Source organism: Anguilla anguilla, chromosome 10 (assembly GCF_013347855.1).
Source record: "Anguilla anguilla isolate fAngAng1 chromosome 10, fAngAng1.pri, whole genome shotgun sequence".
NCBI lineage: Eukaryota > Metazoa > Chordata > Actinopteri > Anguilliformes > Anguillidae > Anguilla > Anguilla anguilla.
The window spans coordinates 25,423,506-25,443,340 of NC_049210.1; the positions used below are offsets into that span (position 1 = coordinate 25,423,506).

General features: G+C 39.0%; 1 protein-coding gene across 1 annotated transcript in view; it reads left to right on the forward strand.

The window, feature by feature from the left end:
* Window positions 1-19,835, forward strand: part of snrnp200 (small nuclear ribonucleoprotein 200 (U5)) — a 202,507-nt gene that overhangs the window by 164,621 nt on the left and 18,051 nt on the right. The window contains exons 38-41 of the mRNA XM_035379748.1: window positions 6,974-7,163; window positions 9,341-9,505; window positions 19,022-19,143; window positions 19,623-19,766. Of these exons, the coding sequence (XP_035235639.1) occupies window positions 6,974-7,163; window positions 9,341-9,505; window positions 19,022-19,143; window positions 19,623-19,766 (621 nt within the window). The remainder of the gene's footprint in view (window positions 1-6,973; window positions 7,164-9,340; window positions 9,506-19,021; window positions 19,144-19,622; window positions 19,767-19,835) is intronic.

Here is a 19,835-nt window from a genome sequence, read left to right on the forward strand (position 1 = left end):
TCCTAACGAACGGTATATATAACAGACGGTATAAAGCATTAGTCGTTGAAGTGGTAGGTAAAGTAATGTGTGATAATGCGTGGGAAATGTAATGCACTGATGTGCTTTTCTCATGTTCAGCACTAGTAGTTATAATTATGATGGAGTCATGGTTTTAAATGTAATGTTTTAATGGGGAGTTGCAGACCGTACATAGGTAGTAATTGTATGTGGCTAGATAGAGATTAGGGCGAGGTAACATGAATGTAGAAACATGGCATTTGCTGATAAGAACGTTTTGTACAGTAGCCAAATTAAGAAATATAGTTAGTAGAAATGGCACAGTGATCAACTGCTGTAAGTTTTTAAGAAAATCAATACATTTGCCACCATGAAATGCATATGGAAAGAAAGAAAACATTAGTGTAAAATATGAAAATATCTTATCTCAGGGCGAGGCAGGATTCGATCCTTCGACCTCTGGCTTTCCAGTGCTTTGGCAGTATGCCATCATGACATAACTATTGAAATTTCATGGTCAAACTTGTCCGTGGTTTTTAAGAAGAACACAGGGCAGGAAGCACAGCTGAGCTCCGGTTGAATCCAAATGGCCTGGCGATATTCTAGCCGGTTAAGTGAATTTGCAAATGGTACAGTACGTCATAATGCAGTGTATACATTTGGTGAACGACGGGTAGATGTGGTGCAAAAGCAATAATTGAGAAGTAATAGACAATTATTAGTGAGGAAAAAAGCAGGTTAAAGAAACTTGTTTCTGCCTGGGCTTGAACCTAGTACCCCATGGTCCATAGACTGTAACAGTCAGTGGGTTTACAGTGGGTTTACATTACTCCGTAGGACGGAGTGTGGCACAGTGGGTAAGGAACTGCGCTTGTAACCGAAAGGTTGTAGGTTCGAATCCCGGGTAAGGACACTGCCGTTGTACCCTTGAGCAAGGTACTTAACCTGCATTGCTTCAGTATATATCCAGCTGTATAAATGGATACAATGTAAAGTGCTAAGTAAAAGTTGTGTGAGTCGCTCTGGATAAGAGCGTCTGCTAAATGCCTGTAATGTAATGTAAATGCTTGAAAAAGTCAATTTATTGTATTAGTCTGGCTAAAACTGGACTTTTAAAAATCATGTAAACATTGTAGTCCTACTGAAATCGTACTAATTCGAATTTTTCAAAGTCGGACTAACATACCTAGATAATGCAGTTGGGGGTCGATTTACTACGGCATGTATACGCTTCAATAGGACAAAAATTGGCCTAGGCGTTGTGCGCATGCTCCGTAATTTACATAGATACTATTATGGCCAAGTGGAATCAATAACGTTTCAGAAAAAAATTTAATACAATTTTCTACTGGGACTTTTGCCGTTTATTGAGGGTGTGACAGAAAATTTTGGTGCCGCTGACTATAATCAAATGTTTTTCACGTTTACCGTTCAATTGAGCAAGTAGCCTTGATCTTAATGCACGGGAGTGACAACAACTGCAGCACCAAACGCAGTAAACAACAATTGTTCAGTAAAGGAATATGAACTTCAGTCACAGACAGTTCTGTGACTTGGACAGATGGACATCGATGATTTTAAAGTCGCTTTATTTAGCATTGCAAAAAAAGAAGACAGCAGCCTTGTCGCAGTGTTGGTCTAACTGGTGGCATGCAGTGCTTTGGAATTTTTGCACGTTGAAAACATGTTTTTCATCAGATTAAGTGTTTCTTGTCTTAACCGCCAATCAGGACAACTCTCTGCAAGGAGGCTTGCCTACCTGCCTGTCAATGCTGTTGTTCGTCACAGTGCTGCCGGAACAGGCAGGGCGAGGCTAAACGGATGACAGCAGAGCAGAGATACTGCAGAGATGATGCTAAATTTAGACCACCAAACAATACAAAACTCTGTTACTACCTTGTTATCTTACATTTAAAACCTTTATAACTATATTTTACTCTGAATTTGACATTGAGGCATACAGATAATGAAATCTATGACATCGTGTGAGTAAAATCAGATGAAGCCCAGCCTGTAGCCACATTTTGATTGAAACGGTTAACTGAACTGAGCACAGCTCTACAATTTAAAGTGTTGTTAACCAAATATTCTAACAGTAATAGCCTACCAGCTGTTCTTTTTTGTTTTAATTTGGACAACGGGTGTAGTATACGTTATCTCCCAACGTCTTGTGCTATCTAGCACAAGATCATTCATGCTCAGTTATCTAGTCGATTAGCTAACGAGATAGCCAGCTAGCTATGGCAAAAGGAAGTATTGTATTTCGTATACCCGTCTTTTCGTTTGACTCCTGGTGCGCCGACATTAGCAACAGATTCAGTCTTGGTTCGCGTAACTAGCAGCAGAGAGTTTGAGAGTGAATTTGATAACGAGGACACTATCTTCGCAACCATCACCCCAGCCAGCAGCAGCAGCAGCAAGGCAGTTTAAAGCATCATGGCTTCAGGAATTTGCCTGGTTAAGGTATGATAAAGAAAAACACACAATGCATTGAGACTTTTGTGGTAAAGCTGGCCAAGAAATTGCAGGGAAAACGGATTTATTAGCGGCTCAAGTCATTTCAAAAAAGAGACTGTGAAAAAACATGGCGAAAGTAGGAAACATAAAAATGCCAGGATTTGCCTGATTGCGAAGTCTGCCCCTTGCACCACCCCAATGGCAAGAGCATTGCCGCGCGCCTGTGAAAAAACAGCGGAGAAAGAATTCAAAGAACTGAAAATTTTATTCAATGCAGCTTACACGATTGCCATCAAAGAAATACCATTCACCAAGTTTAGCTCTCAAATTCTATTGATGAAGAAGAATGGAATGGATATATCCAAGACATACGACAATGATACAGCATGCGCTGAGTTTGCAGACTAATTGAAGGACAGTACACTGGAAGGGGCGCAAAAGGCAAATTACATATCTGACTGTGGCACAGATGTTTCAGGGAGAGACAATGTGATTACATACTGTAGGCACATTTCTGCAGGTGTAGCTGTAACTCGTTTGGTAGGGTTGGCTGAGCTTGATCATTGCCATGCCCAAGGAACATTGAACACAATAAAGACTTTGCTTGGAAATGCTGACCAAACAAATCCAGATTGGTGGCAAAACAAAATTAGTGCTTTTGGGGCATGTAAACATGGGTGCAGCAGGAGGAGTTGGTGCACTTTTAAGAAGTGAGGTTGGGGAACATGCTCTGTCCTTTCATTGTTTATCCCATAGGCTAGAATTGGCTATGTTGAGCACAAAAAGATCCGTTCCCATGATTGAGAAGGTCTATGACCTGCTACAGTTGGTATGGAAAACATACCACTTTAGTCCAAAAAGCAAGCGTGAGCTGAAAGCAATAGCTGCAGAGTTAGGCTGTACAGTACAAACTCCATCAGCTGTTAAGACTCAGCGCTGGCTGGCTCATATTTATCGGACATTATCGGTTTTCCTTCAGGCAAATCCAGCAACAGGGCAGGGACAATACATGGTTGTGCATCACCACATGGAGCACCTTGCAGCCACATCCAAAAACACAGACATAAAGGGAAGAGCCAAGAACATTGTGCAGCAAATGGAAAACCTGTCCTTTGTAGGGTTCTGTCACTTTCGGCATGGTCTCTTTTCAGAGGTCTCAAAACTCTGTCTTGTGACTGTTAAAGGGTTAAAAGAGAAACCATTGAGAGATGGGAAGCTGCAGGAATTCTTACAGCACACTGTCAGTGGTCAAGATTCACATGCTGAGACTGCAGAACAGCAGGAAGTACAGCCAGCAAGCAGGAGAGGTAGGGCTGCCACTAGCTACAGTGGCATTGCCTTCCAAAATATCAAACTGAAGAGCCACCAAAGTCACACCACTTTCAGAAATGACCTAAACCTACAGATTGAAAAAACTGTGGATATCACAGTGAAAGAACTGGAGAAAAGATTTGGGAACATGATGAAGAGTTCTTTGGAGCATGGAAATTCAAGGGGGTCAGAGATGAAGTTTTTTTCAGTTTTCTGTCATGATGCATGGCCAGAAGATGATGTTACCTTTGGTGAGGATTGACACTTTAGTGAATTGGTACAAAGACTTCTTGACAAAGAATGGATGTGATGTTGCAGCAATGCAGACAGAATGGAGAATGCTGAAAATATTAGTCAAAGGCCAGTTCATGGACAAGTCCTACACTGGTTTATGGGAGGTGATGTTGACAAAATAACCATTTTTCTCAGATTTCAAGAACATTCTGCATTTTGTTGAAATCATGCTTGTGCTGCCTATATCTGCTGCTCAATGTGCGCAACTGCTTGAGTGTTTCAACTCTGGAGAATTTAGTGAGGATCAGTACAGAAGGCCCTTCACTTGAACTAGTTGATGCAGAGCCCAGTGTGAAGCGTTGGCTGTCATCAAGCAAAAGGAAGCGCAGACCAAACTATAATGGATGGCCAAGTGACACCGACATTTTAATGGTTGGTGACACTGATGCTGAGTCTGATGAATAAATATCAAGCACTAATCACTCACTGTACATAGTTAACATGTGGAAGACTGAGCAGACAGTGTGAAAAGCAGAGCAGACTGCGTGGAATAGAGCAGACTGCATTGAACACAGAGCAGACAGTGTGGAACACAGAACAGACTGTATAAAACAGAGCAGACAGCGTGAGGGAGCCCTAGGAGAAGAGAGAAGCAGACAAAAAGTAAGTGTGCGATGTGTTTATAATTATTTTGTATTTATTTTGTGTTTAATATGTAAATTAGATTTTTGCTCCTAAATTTTTTCATTTAGGAGCCAATGGTAAATTTTTTGTCTGGAGCCCTGTTTCATGTCATTCATCTTTCGATCTAAAATCCGAATGCAAAAATAACAAATTCCACTCTCCATTTCCGTACTTTTGGGGGGTACTATACTTTAAACATTCATGTAGAAACCCATTGAAATGTAATTTTAAGGTTTGTTTGCTCCAGAAATTTGCAAGAAAGTCAGTGGAAAATCATATTATTTTGTATATTATACTAAAGTGCACTTGGAGCTCTCTATTCACACTGCACAACGCAGAGTACTTTTGTAAATGAGCTATCAGAAGTATGAATTGGACAGTAGCTCGCGCTACTTTAAAAAAAATTTATGATTCTTGGAGCTCTGTGACCTGCCAGCAAGCTGGACACATACCCTGCATGTTTTCCTGAAATTAACAATTTTAAAATGGTTTTCCCGAGAAAAACTAATAAAAGCTTACCAAGTTCGTTTAAAACTGCTGTAGCAAGCAGTGGTAACAACAGGGTGCTCCTGACAACACTTTCCACATGTCATTTGCTGGCACTTGGAACATACCGTCATACATTTTGTTCCCAGTGCATTTGCCCAGGAGTCTGTGGAGCACAGTGTGCTTTCTTTGCTCATGTGAGAGGAGGGTGGACAGGACTGAGATGGTTCTGGGGCGGTCTGTTGGAGGAACATTCTCCCTTGTTTTTTTGCCAAGGCACTGCTTGAAAAACACACAGGCATTGATGGCGGCCAGGTCCGGGACTTTGTAGAATAAAGCCACTGGTCAGTGACAAGTTGCTCCTCTCACTGTGTAGTTGCATACCATCTGATCCATGATCACTCCAAACTTAATGGTGTTGCTGTTTGTAACAGTCTCAGCAGAGAGACTCAAAGCGAGAGGCTCAGCTAACCCGGATATCCGGAGTCCAGTTTTAGACAGTAATTTAGACAGAGGATCTATTTTTCCTCATTGCATTGCATTATAGAGAACCGGATGGAGCCCATATTATTAGTATTTGCTTATAACTGAATAGGGATCGAATGTTCAAACCATGAATTCTATTAACTGGATTACGTTTGGAAAGCAATACGATGACAACGAACATTCTGGTCTCACACTATTTTCGCAAAAAGGCAAGTTTGTTGTTTGGATTACATCAGGAGTACTGCATCCGGCTTCTATGTTTGGTTTTCACATGAATAAGTTGTACCAGAGAGACTCAGACCGGGTTGTAGCTACATATTCATGATTTCAAGGCTTCCGCAGCAAGAGCTAGTTTTGTCCAAAACTAGATAATCGTGAACGTTAGCTATGCTAGCTTTGCTACTCAAGCTTTCATATTGTATGTGAAACTAGCTATCCTAATATTAATGTAACGTTATACCAGCGACGTTTAGTGTACAGTAACATTATCATGACTACTCTCTTGTTACTACTATAAACTAACTCACAGCTGTGTTATTACAGCAAATAGTGGTAAGTTAGCTATAGACTAACTTAGCTATAGCTATAGCTTATACAGCAGTTTTGACGAGGGTTAGCTAGGAAGCCAGACAGCCAAGCCCTTGCTTTGGATGAGCGGTAGCGATATTTTACAATTTGTTTTTCTTATCTATGTCTTGTAACTGTTATCTTTGAACGTGTAATAAACTATTTTAATGTAACATTAAGTGTGTTCTCCTTTCATTGTGTTGTACGCCAACAATTTATAATGTTATATTATCAATTTTAGCGCTGCATATAACATATGTATTGTATTTTATACCTTTATTTTATATATTTATTTTATGCATTTCATTTTTACTTTCCATTTTCTTTGCTGAAGTGATTCATAACGTTAGCTATAGCAAAGACTCTGGCTAAAATACATAACATTAGCTAACTGATAACAAAATGTTTAAGTTCGCTAACGTTAGTGAAAATAATTTTTGAAATTTTTCAACATGAACAGTTATGTATGACATATTTCGGAAAACTCCTGACAGGTGGCTGCAGTGTGACTCACCTAAGAGGAGATATCAAGTTTCAAAATCCCAAAAGCAGTGAAAGCCTGATCCTGCTGTTCTAGTGTTGATATATAGTATAAACTTTTAAACTATATTTGCTAATCTTAATCAAGGGTGCCGTTATCTCTCTGCTGACTACCTAGTATACACTGCTTGTTGGTTTTTATGCCTTTTGTGAATCGTATCCCCCTTTGTATAAAGCTCTCTGTTCCCCTGTTGTCACAACTTTTCAGGATTTCTTTAAGAAGTTCCTATATGAGCCCCTGCCTGTGGAGTCTCATCTGGACCACTGCTTGCATGACCACTTCAATGCTGAAATTGTCACCAAGACTGTGGAGAATAAGCAAGATGCAGTAGACTACCTTACCTGGACCTTCCTGTACCGCCGCATGACCCAAAACCCTAACTACTACAATCTACAAGGTGAGTGGGTCATGCATTCTATTTGTTCACCAGGAAATGAAAAAAATTGGAAATTTAGTATTAAAGATTATAGATTGTGAAGAGGTCAGATTTGGACTACATCAGGTGATTGTATTGGTCAAAGTCATAAGCCTGATTTAAGCCGCGTTTCCACCGCAGGAACTATACCCCGGAACTAGGAACCTTTTGAGGAACTCAGTGCGTTTCCACCGCAGGAACTAGGGTCTAAATTTAGTTCTGGGGGCTTTGTTTTACCCCCCAAAACGTTCCTGCTCGGGGGGTAGTACTTTCCGAAAGTACAGGAACCTTTTGGGTGGAGCTTGCAGCGCTGAACATTTCTGATTGGTCGAGTACTCGTAGCATTTGTGTTGTATTTATTTTCCGCCATTACCCGCCATGTTTGAAAATATGCAGCGGCAAACCAATTTATTTTCATAATAACTTCAAATCAAACTTGTATGTTATGCGGCGCAGTAGCCTACTTTTGGTTATAGCCTGTCAACGTCTTGGAATTATAACGTGTGCTCTTCTGTTCTTTTCTTGCTTTAGTATTCGTTTTATAAAATGCTAAGCATTCGTGCTGGGACAGCATATTACGTAGGCTACCAAAACATTCAAACGGATTAATTCGGTTGCTGAATATTTTCTTCCGGATTTTCTTTGTTAGCCCGTTGTAATTGACTCAAAACGTTTGATACAGTTATGTGAGGTATGCGGTAGTTCTGCATAATTAACATTGGTGATACAGTACAAGCAAACTGGAAATCACCTTCCGCACTTTTTATCCGGGTAAAATAACAGGTTAATTCTAGTAATCTTCCCTTTAGCTTTTTCAGACTGCTGTAATTTTACTCAATTTTACTGCCATTTTTCAATTCCACGAAAAGACCAGGAAGACTATGGACTCATTTATGGTGCATGGTTCGCATCTGGAGGGCACACTTCGCTGCTCGGCTAACAGTAACTTCGAAGGAAAGCAAACGGTGGCTGTACCACTACTAATTTACATTTTCACGCAAGTCCGAGTTTTCGTTCTATTCTTGTCATTTTGCGATTAGCCTATATGGAATTGACGACGAGAAAGTAATAAAACAGCAAATTGTTTACAACGTGTGCATGTTTTCTGCTGTTAATGAATGTGTTTGAGAGGATATATGAAAATCGATAAATACAAAAGTAACCATATATAGTCATTGTTGGTAACCCGTTGTATATAAGTGGAATAAACCCCTCCGGGCTGTCCCGGTTATTAGAAAATAATGTAGGCTACTTCGGTGGTAGTATGGGATTACAGAAGAAATCATATGACAGATGGACCGACGACAACGTCAGTGGGCTAATTTGCCTAATCTTCGCGGTACTTTAGACCCCGGTGGAAACGCAGACAACCATTGGCTGAAGGAACCTTTTAGTTCCTGGTAAAGTAGTTCCTGGGACTGAAAGTTCCGGGTAATTTTGGTGGAAACGCGGCTTTATACTTCGTCGCACGACCCTCGTGACGAGTGTCACATGAACTTCATACTTTGTCGCACATTGCTGATTGCACAGCCAGATGGAACACTGAAATTTATTGTCATGGATGCGTGTTATTTCATTCAGCGCTACCATATTTTCAGAAATATAATGTTAAACTGTCAGGAGTTTGGCGTATTGTTACCATAGAGACAATAGGACGGAGTGTAGCACAGTGGGTAAGGAACTGGGCTTGTAACCGAAAGGTTGCAGGTTCGATTCCCGGGTAAGGACCCTGCCGTTGTACCCTTGAGCACGGTACTTAACCTGCATTGCTTCAGTATATATCCAGCTGTATAAATGGATACAATGTAAAATGCTATGTAAAAAGTTGTGTAAGTCGCTCTGGATAAGAGCGTCTGCTAAATGCCTGTAATGTAATGTAGCCAAATAGAACCCTCATCAGAGACCTTTGCAGAAGTATAAATACAAAATGTCGAAATGTCAACATTTGTCGAAATGGTCATGCGACGAAGTATTAATCAGGCTTTAAGGATTCTGTTAAAAGGTATGTGATATTAGCCATCTATCAATATTAGAGATGCATGCAGATGGAGGGCCCTATTTTCAGCCCACCACAAAGTTTCTGTCTGTACTCACTCCTCATACCTAATATCTAATTCATGCTCTGAACTCTTAATATTTTGTATGCCTTTCTTGCATAGGTATGTCTCACCGGCATCTGTCTGACCATCTGTCAGAGCTGGTGGAGAACACACTACATGATCTTGAGCAGTCAAAATGCATCAGCATTGAAGACGAGATGGATGTAGCACCACTTAACCTGGGCATGATTGCTGCATACTATTATATCAACTACACCACCATCGGTAAGTGACTCCTATTCAGATACAATAACTTGATAAATCCTAAACAAGGCAAAGCTGCTAACATGCAAGAAAAATAACTAGAATAGCATTCAGTACAGTGCATACCTCTCCCATTCTTAAGAGCGGACATAGGAGGCTTATTCCACTTTGGCTCATAGGCATTAATTTTGCCATGAATTGTCCAGAGCCATCTTTAAGGACTTGCTTCTGTACAGACACTTGCAAATTTGCAAGCCAGTCAATTGGTCGTTATTTGAAGTGCCTCTCCTAGCAAGATTGGATATACTTATATCACGCAGTATTAGGCTGGACCAGAATTGAAATTCAGATGTTCAAAAGGAAATTAAGAGGACAGACAAATGGGGGGAAATTGCTATATACACACGAACACATACATTATCTAGCACTTGAGTAAGATTACATTTTACATTTTGCAAGTGGGAAAAAACCTGTTTGTTCCACTGTCTAATTTAGATAATAATCTAGGACTTGTTTTTTTTAATTTATTTATTTGACCTTTATTTAACCTGGTAAAATCAGTTGAGAACCAATTCTCATTTACAACTTGTAATTGAATTAGCAAATGATCTGGAATTGTTGATCACTAATCATTGACTGAGTAGGCTGGTGTGCATTCAGAATCACGAGTTTATACTTGTTACCGTGGTTTGTGACTTAAAAACATTGTAACGGTGCTGCTCTGTATGCATTTTTTAAACATTAAAGGAAGAACTGAACCAGAACATGTGTTCTCCCATGAAATTCACTTCCATTCAGCACAATTACAGCCCTGCATATAACTAGTCTAGTTGGACTACTAAGCTAAACGCTACCTATTGCTCATAACGTTATCACAACAGAAGCTTCCACAAGTCTACATCAATACATAATGTGACAGGAGCCAGAAAACCAGGCTTAAGTGCAGGAAAGTTGATTTTGAGTTTTTATATCATATGCAAGCTGAGAAACAAAGCTTCAAATAGATGTATCATACATGGAGATTGGAGACAACATGGAGACAATTACTGAGGAAGTTGTGTTGTTTTGAAGTTAGACATTTACGCTGAATGGGCTGCCAGAAAACCAGAGATTTTCACTTCCAAAGATTGACATGGGATTCCCACACTTTTGTGACATTCCTTAGCAACCATGTGTTTAAATAGATACCGGTTACACCAAATTACACACAATGCATTGTGGTGGTATATTCTACCTATTTGATGTTGAATGCATGGAATACAAATATTTAAACTGCTTAGAAATCAACTTTAATGTAGGTTGAAAGCAGAAGTTGGGATCCTCACTGCCTCTTGTTCACACCCACTCAGACTTTGAATTAATTTATGCAGCCTTAGTCACACCCCTCCCTTGAATATCAATGATGCCTTTGACAAGCTGTCAATAGCTGCTGTCCTACTACTCACCAGTGAAAAGAATAGTACTTTACATCATTCTGAAAGTAATTAAGCTACCACAAACTACTGGGAAATGTAGCTACTAGAGCTTAAATTACACAATGCGTTGTGGTGCTATATTCTGCATATTTGATGTTGAATGCATGGAATACGTAAGGAATAAACCACGACGGGCAACTAGAAAGGTTATAATTCCTGAAGGAATTGTGTGGGCTTGCTTCAAATTCCTGGCACTGTCCTCAAGCCTCAACGCGAGTTGTAGCTGTGTGTCCTTAGCTACTACTCAGGATAGCATCTGTACGCGCTAACTAGGTTAACTAAAGTAGCCGAAACGCTATGTTAAGATGTTATCTTCTGTACAGATGTGATTTCTGTGAGTTCCCGCATGTTTGATGAATGATGCTACTCGTTTCAGCAAGGCATAAAAACGCCTAGCACACATTTGGAAATAAGGGAAGTGCCCATACCATAACTCAATCAAATTCATCTCCCTAGCTCTGTCTTGCTTTTTAAAATGGTGCGGTCACTCACTGTACAGCGTTTTTCCAAGACCCCCTGAAACCGGGTTTGAATGCCAGCTAGTTTTATGATAGGTTTGCCGTCACTTGTTACCTAGCCAATATTAAAATTCAGCTGGGTTTTAGCTCAAAATGGTCTCACTGCATAATTTTTATCCCGGTTAGCTAGCTAACTAACTACTGAATTATATTAGAAACAGCGGTTACTATAAACGCAGTCGTTAACAAAGATAAGAAGAAAATGCTTCCCGTAGCCATGAGTTAAATACAGAACGCCTATTCTACTTTTCAAATGACGATTCAGTATTTTGCGCGATGGTTGGCAACTCTAAATGAAGCCAGTAACTAGAACCGTGATTCAACGTTGCCATCAATTGCGAAATTGGACACTGAAAAAGGGAGGGGACGTAACAACAATTCAAAATCGAAAGAATAATGTTGCTGTTTTAACTGCATTAAAATGCTGGATTTTAGAACTGTTAAAACGCCGAGGTATCCCTTTACTTTACTTTTACCATGTCAATCCATTCGTACTTGTCACTGACACTATCTAAATTCTGCTCGGTAATTTGGCGGAGAGCATTAGCCACGTTACCAGCGTTGTCACACATGATAGAATCTCCCGCGACACTCGTAATCACTCGTAAAAAAGGTAGACTAGATCGTAAACAACAGAAGGTATTTCCTGACTACTTATGCAGGAATGTCATGCGGAATGGTCATTAATATGGATGTCCCGTCCATTGTCCTGCCCCTCGCAACAAGCAGACCGAGAGATAGAGAGAAAGAGAGTTTAATTATTTAACTTTTTCTCGTGTTTACCGAACAAAAACAGGTTTGATGTTAAGGTATTAGAAAGTATATATGTTTAAGGAGTGATTTCTGCAAAAAACGGAATTTTGGTTTTCAATTAAAACGCGATTTTCTGGAGAATCACCTCAAGCCTGGGTTCAGTGGCTCCTGTCACATACAGTATGTGGGATCCAAAAGTCTGAGGACACTACCAACACCGATTGTTTACTTAATTTATCTAGGGCTAATACATTTATGATACTTAGTTTATACCTCCAATAATGCATTATTTTTTAATAGCTACACACTTTTTAGACTTCTATTTATAATGTAAGAATACTAGCTGTAATGACATTAATGGGTAAAATGGCAGATGCATTCAATTATTAGGTGGTTTTAGTTGTTACAAGCCCAGATATTGTCGTGTCTAGGAACCGACAGACTTCAACGCCAATCTGTAGAAAACAATTTCACGAGGGAAAAGACACAACAGCAGCAAGCTCTTCAGAAAGGTTAGACTTTATTGCACAGGTGCACAAAGCCGGATCAATTCAGCCGAATTGAACCTCGATTGTCAGTTTCACATCCATTTTATATACAAATGTACCCCACAACTCCCCTTAACACATTTCTAAAAATACCAGCCATCTGGTCTTCTTGGCACCACAATGATTTTGATTTTCCTGCTCTTGGGTCGACCTGACCTTTTTGGCACCACAATGATTTTCTGTTCTTTAGATGATAACATTATTGTGAACTGTTGCCCCAACTTTCCTTTATACAAATCTTAGTCTTCATTCTGTAATGTTTCTTTAAGCATACAAGTTTCAGGATTTATAGTCTCCTGTACTTTTCTATATATATTCAAATGTTTCTTTAGGCATACACGTTTCAGGATTTATAGCCTCCTGTACTTTTCTAAATATATTCAGTTTACATAAGGGTCACTGTAAAAATGTTGTCTTCTAGCACTTCAATAGCGTTGTGTTAGTTTTGGAAAAATATTCGCCTTCTAGCACTTTTCTATATATATTCAGTTTACATAAGGGTCACTGTAAAAATGTTGTCTTCTAGCACTTCAATAGCGTTGTGTTAGTTTTGGAAAAATATTCGCCTTCTAGCATCTTTACTTGGCAATAAAGTAGTGTTAGTTTTGGAAAAATATTCACCTTCTAGCCTTTTTCTTTGGCAATAATATAGTGTTAGTTTTCTGCTGAGTAAGTATGGTTTTTTTTAAGCCTTCTGCGTTTGCTTTTTTCTACAGTGTACACTGTGGTTTCTTGCGTTTCCATAAGCTTAGCTGCAACTACTGATATAGGTTTATTGGATTACATATTGATTATATTAGTGTATAGTTATACATGTGATATATTTTTATCATGCAGCATCGAGAGTTTGGAGGAAACAGTTTGATCAACATTGATGGGAATACCCTAACTTTAACATGTGACGTCATCTCAATCATGGGGAGTCTCAAAATTTTCCTACAGTATTTGTATACTGAGTTTTAGGAACACACATTGAATGGTATTAACAGTGAGTGAATGACAATGAATACCAGATATCCACATGGCCCTCATTTCATACAAGCATGAATGTGTTAATTTGTAACTGTTTTTAATTATGTATTCTTGAATGAGGAGTGTTACTGGAGTCTCATAATTGCATTATTCCTTCATAAATAATGAAAACAACAAGTTTAATCAACCAGAGTGATGAGGTGTGCGAGATTAGATGAGCTATTTTTCTTTTCTAAATTTTGGATGATATATACTGCATACGGTATTATAGATGCTAGTTTTGAGCATCTGATGTATTAACCCTCTGGGGTCTAAGGGTAAAATGAGGCAGACTGGTGATTGTGCGATGCTCTGACATTTGTGTAAATTTCATCAACTTTATATGCAGTGATTCCAAAGTGTTTCATATCTCTGTTTTCAGCACAAACTCAGCTACAATAATATGGCAGCAGTAAGTAGGTCATAATCATGTGTGGATTGTAAACTGCTCTAAAAACACACAAACTGTAAACAGTAGTTTTGAACATGCACAGGAATGTTGTAATAAAACACACTAAACAATAGTGAATAAGGTTTTGGATCACTGAAATGTGTTCAACAAGGTCTTGGGTATCAAAAGATGACAAAATATTTTAGCAAATCCAATGAGAAATATAAAATAAATTGCTAAAAGTTAGTGTTGTGACTACTATTTTTCAACACCAGGTGAGAATGGGAGGGCAAATGGCCTTTCTGTAATGAATATGCATTGGGTAGGAGGACCTGCCAGCTAAGTAGGCTATTCACACCTGGCCGCATGCCTCCCCACCACTAAGACAAAGACTCAGTGAGCCATTTAGAAGACAGAAACAAAGACATCTTTTGATTTTAGAACATTTATTGAAGTAAACTGCATGGAAGATGAGATGAGACTGGTGTACTCTTGCAACGCCTGTCTGGCCTCTTAGCTAGTGGTGAACTAGGCCATGTTTCCTGATGAACATCTCTGTAAATATAATAAAAACAAAATTTAGGAAATGTGAAATGAAATAAAACTTTATTTATATAGCACATTTCCTTCAACAGGTGAAAATTAACTGTGCTTTACAAAAAAGGGACAAACCACTAACTAATGAAAACAAAATTTATGAAATGTGACATCATATACAAACAAAGAACCAAACAAACACAACCAGACGCAGAGAGGTAGCCTATAATTTTGAGAAGCAATGGTTAGAATCGTTCGTAGTGTGGGAATTTACAAGCGCGCATATTAGTGAATATTCCTACAAACACAGAGAATGTAATACAGCACACATTTACAAATAATGCAAGCTATCAACGAAACAACATTAGCTAAACTAAATGAACACTGATATTCCAACTCAACTACACGCAACTCATCAATAACAATGCCTCAATCTGAAGTAGGCTAGGTCTGTTTAGCTAAGTGGTTATTTTATTGCTATTTCCCGAACTTACTTACAGTATGCTAATATCGATTGTGCAAGGACATCAGTTTTAGAATCCTAGCCACGCCACTACATGCCAGGCATGAGCTAATTATTACGAATATGATCGAAAAACATACAGTCTACCTGATACTTCTAACACAACCAGACGCAGAGAGCCTAGCCTATAATTTTGAGATGCAATAGTTTGAATCGTTCGTAGTGTGGGAATTTACAAACGCGCATATTGCTGGATATTCCTACAAACACACAGATACGTTGCAATACAGTACACACATTTAGGGGTCCAAGCAGCGAAGCTGGTGGAACCCTATTGTATTTGTTAGGATTATTATTATTCTTATTTTTTTCCGCTAAAAGTGTCTGAGGCTCAGCAACCATAAGTCCTCGAGCAACCAAATTTGGCAGGTCGGTTCCTATGGCCCCCCCACTACTCAGGCACTAAAAATCACCTATGTCGGCCAGATGGTGGCGCTATAACAAAGGGTCATGCGTACAAGGCCATAACTCCCACACCATAGGGTAGATCAACCCAAAACTGCATGGACCTATGCATCTGAACGTGCTCTACAACTTCGCCATTGGCACCACCTATGTACGCCATATTGTTTGCCCGCCATTTTGACATTTTCGTTGGGGCGTGGAAGCTTTCTCCACTAAAATGTCTGAAGCTCAGCAACCATAAGTTGTAGACCAACCACATTTGGTAGGTGGGTTCCTATGGCCCCCCACTACTCAGGCACTAAAAATCACCTATGTCGGCCAGATGGTGGCGCTATAACAAAGGGTCATACTTTAAAAGGTCATAGCTCCCACACCGTAAGTCAGATCAACACAAAACTTCATCGACCGATGCATCTAAATGTGCTCTACAACTTTGCCGTTGGGACCACGTATGTCCGCCATATTGTTTTCCCGCCATTTGGACTTTATTATTAGGTGGGGTGCGGAAGAGCTGGAGCTCCAAATCTAAGTGTTACGACATCTAGTAAACTTCTTCACGGCAAGCGACATCCATGGCGACGCAAGTAATCCGACACTGTAGGGTCTAGTTTTTATCAGTGAGGGGAGGGTCTGAACGTCGGGGAAGCAATTGAAGACAGTGCCAGTCGGAGTGCATGCTAGGCTTCCAAGTTTTTTAGTTAAATCTTTTTGAGAGGATGAATAATTACTTTTCTTGAGCCTGGATCCATTTGAAGACAGTATCGGGTGAGTTCGTTTAGTCTTTGAATCTGTCATTATGCTGAGATATAGCTAAACCATTTTATTGATAGGTTCTGAGTTTCTGTGCAAACGCGCGAAAACACGCTGGTATAATGAAACAATGACGGTAGCCTAATACATATATAGTCCGGTTCGTTCCGTTGCTACCATAACATAACGACCTACAGCTGCAGTTTCTCGCTGCAATTACTAATATTGAATATAAACAAAAGACGCAATTTATGCTGTAGTCTGCCAATGTCTAAATAAATAATACGATCCATTTGAAGACAATATCGGGTGAGTTTGTTTAGTCTTTAAATCCGTCATTATGCTGAGAGAAATCGTATTCTCAATTTTATCTCTAAATTGACTGTAAGCTATAGGGTTGTAACTAGGTAGTTGTTTCGTAGGTGACTTAGTCTTAACTCGTCTTAACTATTGCTTGTATTTTTGCATAGACTGCGTTGTTGCTGTTCTTGTTTGTGTTAGTGTTAATCAGTTTAACCTACAGGGTCCAAGTTGAACTATGCGGTTGTTCCCTGCACTTGGAACGGTACTTTTCTCTAGGGTTTTCGACACACTTGTTCCTGATTATGATTAAACACTTTGTTGTACGTCGCTCTGGATAAGAGTCTCTACCAAATGCCTGTAATGTAATGTAATATTCCGTAGCAACAAGATAAACCCGACATTAGCCCTAAAATATGCCAATAGCAGTGAAAACGCTGCTCACTGAATAACGAAAAAAACGAGACAAATTTTCTTGTTAAATTATACCATGTCATTCCACAGTCAATATCTGGGACTAAACATTGAATAAATATACAATCTTACCATTGGTTTTACGCGTAGAGATGTCCCTTTTGCGACTGAGTGGTCATATATTGTCTTGGATAATCCGTTTGTGAAATGTCGGCTACCTTCAAAAATAGCTGTGAGTAATACCACACCTGTTGCTTACGGCGTTGTCGCCCTTTTTAGTACAATTTGGCTTGATTGACAATTCATTTATTCAGTAGGTGAGAGTATAAGCTTTCTAACGATGTATAACATGTCTGATTTTGCTTTTGGAATAGCGTTTTATAGGTCAGCGTAACGAAAATTTTTCTTATCTGCCAATGTCTAAATAAATTAAACGGTAGGCTACTTTGCGCGCAGCACGCAGATCGCAAGTTGATATTACGTCTTTTTTTTTCTTTTTTTCTCAATGTCGTATTTATTATTTGAAATGTGTATTTATATGTTATTATTGTATCTGTCTCTGTGGCGCTCTGAAATGTGCATTCTCTGCTAAGCTGAGCAATGGATTGAAATATGTGTCTGACGTAGTTTTGCACGGTATACCAAAACTTCAGCACTTTCTCGGTAAAAAAAAAAAAAAAAAAAAGAAACGGTTCGGTATATTCCGACGTTCGGTAGTTTTGAGTCAAATGTAAAAGCCAGGGAACCGTGTCTCCCGCATTACTGATTGAGAGGATGAAAAGTGTAATTTGTCTGAATCTTCGCTAGAAGGCAGTAGCAACTAAGGTTGCCAAGTGAGGTGACGTGCGCTTGTGCATTCAGTTAGCTGATACAGCGCAAGCTTCGACTCAGTTGACTTCAGTAGCAATAGGTGTTCTAATCTGTAAATATTTTATTATAGGAAGATGCTGTATTGTTATTGAAATATGCTGTTTTTAGATCTATTTCAAAGTGAAAGACCTGTTTAAAGATAATTTACTTTACAATTTTTAAATATTTGAAATATATTTAATATAGTTTTCTATTGTTCAGTGTTGTAACACTATAGGCCTATGCATATTAATATGCTGAAGAGGCTTCAACTTAAAGGTTGTTAATGAACCAGGTTGTTAATAAACCATGAATTTGAAAATGAGGTCAACCCTTGTGGACATTACGTTTCTGATCTATTAAGGTAATTTCAGTATCGTTAGGTACCGAGTATCGAATCGGTATCGTTTAAGTTTCAAGTATCGTTTCAGTATCGAGTATTGTGATACTAAACCTAGTATCGGTATCAAAGTCAAAATTTTGGTATTGTGACAACACTAGTCTGACGCCTTATAGTCTAGTCTTTTTTAGTTGCAGCGTGGAAGCACTGCAGCTCTACATACACGCCGGGCCATCTAAGTGTTACGACATAGTAAAGGCCTTTACGGCAAGCGGCTAGGACACATCCATGGCGACGCAACTAAGTAATTCGACAGCGTCTCTTAGCACAAAATTGGCCATAAGTCATCAATATTTTATACAATCATCATGATATTCAGTAGATATGTTGGTGAAGGTATATGATCATGAGGACAAAACCATTTTAAATTCGCTCCATAGGGGGCGCGATAGTGCCAATGCTTGGACCTCTCCCAACGCCGCTTGCGGCTTTAATTTTGTTTGTAATTGTATAAGCAGGAAAGGTGGAACCTTTCGTGAATCCTTTTTTCTCAAGTTCATTGATGCAATTTTAATAGCCTTTACCGGGTTTATCTGTAACAAATTCGTGATGAAAGAGATTTATACTATTTCTTCAAATGGTGAACACCATTTAAGCAAGCCTTTACAGTACCTGTGTGACAGCTTAAGTCAGATACAAACTAATGGGTAAATTGTTTTCCAGAGTTGTTCAGTATGTCCTTGAATGCCAAGACTAAGATCCGCGGGTTGATCGAGATAATCTCCAATGCTGCTGAGTACAAGAACATTCCCATCAGGCACCATGAGGACACACTGCTCCATCAGGTAATACCTACACAATCAGACATTTAATTAGTCTGCTATTGGTTGTAAAGCAAATATTTGTAATAAAAACCCTTATAAACAACCATATACAAATATATAGAATACAGGAATTATTTTCTTGTTGGTATTCTGATTTGCAGTTTAAATTTATTTGAAAATGTATGTGAAATTTCTATTTTGTTTTCTAATTTAATCATTCTGATTGATCTGTCCTTTTTTAATCACCTGAAATTAGGCAGATGCAGTACTCCAAAAGACAAACGCATGTTTTTTTTCATGGGCAGACAACTTTGCTTAGCACAGTAATCACAAATATAAGATTCAGTCCAGAATCCAGTGTCCAGCCATATTACATTATTTTCTACAGATTTAGATTCAAATTTTGAGTTATTTGGTACTAAATTAGCCTGGGACCTCACTATCGTAAAAGTTTACGGAATATCTGAAGTAACCATGATATCTGTTTTCTTGTTTCACAGTTGGCCCAAAAAGTGCTGCACAAACTCAACAATCCCAAATTCAATGACCCACATGTGAAGACAAACCTGTTATTACAGGCCCATTTATCACGAATGCAGCTGAGTGCTGAGCTGCAGTCTGACACAGAGGAAATATTGAGCAAGGTGGGAAATAGCTATGACAGAAATTTTCTTTTACTTGGTAAATGGTAAATGGACTGCATTTATATAGCG